At 38.6% G+C, this 2,697-nt stretch overlaps 1 protein-coding gene across 1 annotated transcript in view; it reads left to right on the top strand.

Moving 5' to 3' along the window:
• The window catches only part of SYTL5 (synaptotagmin-like 5), a 51,925-nt gene that overhangs the window by 17,921 nt on the left and 31,307 nt on the right, over positions 1–2,697 (top strand). Inside the window, exon 3 of the mRNA XM_010135012.1 lies at positions 1,836–1,951. Within this exon, the coding sequence (XP_010133314.1) occupies positions 1,836–1,951 (116 nt within the window). The remainder of the gene's footprint in view (positions 1–1,835; positions 1,952–2,697) is intronic.

Raw genomic sequence — 2,697 nt, 5'->3', positions numbered from 1 at the left:
AAAAAAAAAAAAAAAAAAGCAGATACACAGGTCTCAGCCACCATTCGACCCAGGCTGAGGTCCCCTGGGTGACTGTAATACAGGAGGCACCATAAAGGTTTTCTTTCCCTCATCACTGTTTACATCTGGCCAGAAAATGTAGGAGATGGCTCTCTGGAGACACTGTGGCAGAAGGTTGCCCCTCTTCCCAAGGGGGAAACGGCACTTATGGAGTTTTATGGTCAAACCTGGGAGTAACGGAGGGGAAAAAAATGAATGTACGATGTACTTCATACTGTAGTGTAATATGTCATTTCTATTGCAGTGGAATATGATGTCATAGTGAAAGGTTTGAAAGGTTTATGGTTTGATACTAAGCATTAAACTTGCTATAAATCTTGCTATAAAAATAACGGTACAGAAAAGTGTGTGCTGTAAATTAACTGTGAAAATAGACATTCAGAGAAAAACTGTTTCTCGTACCAGATATACCGCGCCTTGTTTCTAATGCAATTAGTCCTTCCCAGTGTTTGTGTCTAACAAATGTAATTTAAAAATTCTGAGTGGAAACAGATTTTATTTAATGCCTTGCATAATGACTGACTGATTGGGATAAAGAATTATGAGGTGGTTTTGCCACTAGGAGCCTGCAACAACAAGATAAGGCAATAATCTATTTCTATGGTTGTGGGCACACGATTTAGATTTTTTTTTTTAATGACTTACGCAAAGGTGCACAGTTCATTAATAGGTTAGGAAGAATGGATAGATAGGGTCTTCTTACCAATAGCAGGATCCTTCCTGTAATTTTAGCATTTTCCCAAGTACAACTTTCCATTCAAGCATGACTCAAAAGTAATTTAGTAGTGAAGATATTGATCAGTGCTCTAAATCCATCTGCAGTAATTTTCATGCCTAAGAGACTAGAAGATTTCTTTTTTGGTATAAGTTAGAAAATAAGTTTTCTTATTAAGCAGGAACATGTCTGGAGCTAAGTCAGGTTTTGATTTTTTTGTTCTTTTGTTTATTTGCTTTTAATTAGAGTATTCATGACTAGTAGCTTTTTGCCATCAACTGTGTGTTGAGAGGCAGTGGAATTCGTGATGCTTTACCATAGTGAAAACAATTCAGGAAAGGGCTAACAATCAGCATAAAAATATACCTATGGGAAAAAGCAATGCCAGTACAGGATTTGTTCATTGATAGTATAGACAAGAGAATCTGAAATCAGAAAAAGCAGCATTACCCAGAACAGCAGCAGAGACAACAATTCATTGCTCTGAACCTCCGGCACGTAGCTAATTCGTAACAGCACTGTCACGTGAAGAAACTACATATAGTGGCAGCAGATGAAAATTTGAGATGAAAAACATATATAGGCTTGCAGCAACCTGTGTATAACCAGGTTGGGTCCATGAGCTGCTGACTCAGCTGGCAGGAGCTCCGGTAGGGGGTTTCCTCCCTCTATCCACTGCTGTTGTTTCTACATCTCTTGTCACGTTGGAGATAATGAAAACCGTGAGGTTTACTAGTCCACTGTTCAAAGGACTCGGGAGACACTATGTTACGTGTTTCTACCTAAATCTGGTAAAAGCGGTTGAAATTTTTTTTTTGCCAAGTAGATTTCAATGTACTGAAAAATACTTCTCATTCACAATGCAAGATGTTACTATTTTTCTTCCACATACTCTGCTAACCCAAAAAGTCAATTATTTTCAACTGTGAAAATGTTGTCTGGAGTTTGTGATGGTTGAATGATGACCTAAGGTTTTAAACAGTAGTTTTGGTTGTCCAAGATTGTTAATATGCGCGTCTCTCTTGCTTTTTTTTTTTGTTTGTTTGTTTTCCTCATATAGACAGCTACGGATAGTGACTGGAGAATGGTTTTTTGAAGAGAGAGCGAAACGCTTCAAACAATCAAACCTTCTTGGAACCGATGTCGTTAGACAGTCTATCCTACGCAAATTCCCAGGTAGGGAACACAAGAGAGATTTGCTTGTGCTTGATACATTCAAACCTTGTTTCTAGAGTGTTTGACTTGTATTGTATTTTATTCTTCACTGTTGAAGGTGAAAGTATAATCACTATTTTAATCTTAATTTCATATTTGGATGTTACTATGCAGTTATTTGTGAAAGACTAATGTACAGGAAAGGTAGGGTATAGACAAATAAAGAAGTATCTCTGTGGAGACAGAGAGGTGCTTAAAATCTCGTGTCCAGACTAGTGGGCAGTATTATTCAGCTTGCAGAGTTCATCCTCAGTTCCTGCCAGGAAGTTTAGAACTCTCCTGCCAGGAGATCTAAACCCAGACATTTTTTTACTTTGTCTCTCTTATTTGTGATGGGAGTGTGTAAAAAGGATTCAATTTTTCTTCAATTCTGAATAAGAAAGATAAATGTTAACTCCTGTACTATACACTGGGACATGAGCTACTTCTAGATATCTTGGCATGCCTCAGTTCTTGCTTGACTTTCCCTTTGCCCAGATATCTCCAATAAATTGCACTTTTGGGTACAGTAAACAGTCCGCCTGTCTTGACCAAGCACAGCAAGTGTACCATGTCCCTGAGCTGCTACCTTGCATGGTACCACAGGACCACCGGTTTAAGAAACAGGAGGGTTTCCTGAATGCTGGTGGTTCTGTCGTCACTTGACTAGTTCACTCTGCACACAGAAGCTGTTATTTGGGTAGTCTGTCTTGAGACGTAGTATTTAT

The sequence above is a fragment of the Buceros rhinoceros genome, unplaced genomic scaffold, assembly GCF_000710305.1.
Source record: "Buceros rhinoceros silvestris isolate BGI_N320 unplaced genomic scaffold, ASM71030v1 scaffold10054, whole genome shotgun sequence".
NCBI classification, from domain to species: Eukaryota; Metazoa; Chordata; class Aves; order Bucerotiformes; family Bucerotidae; genus Buceros; species Buceros rhinoceros.
This window is presented reverse-complemented; position numbering and strand designations above follow the sequence as displayed.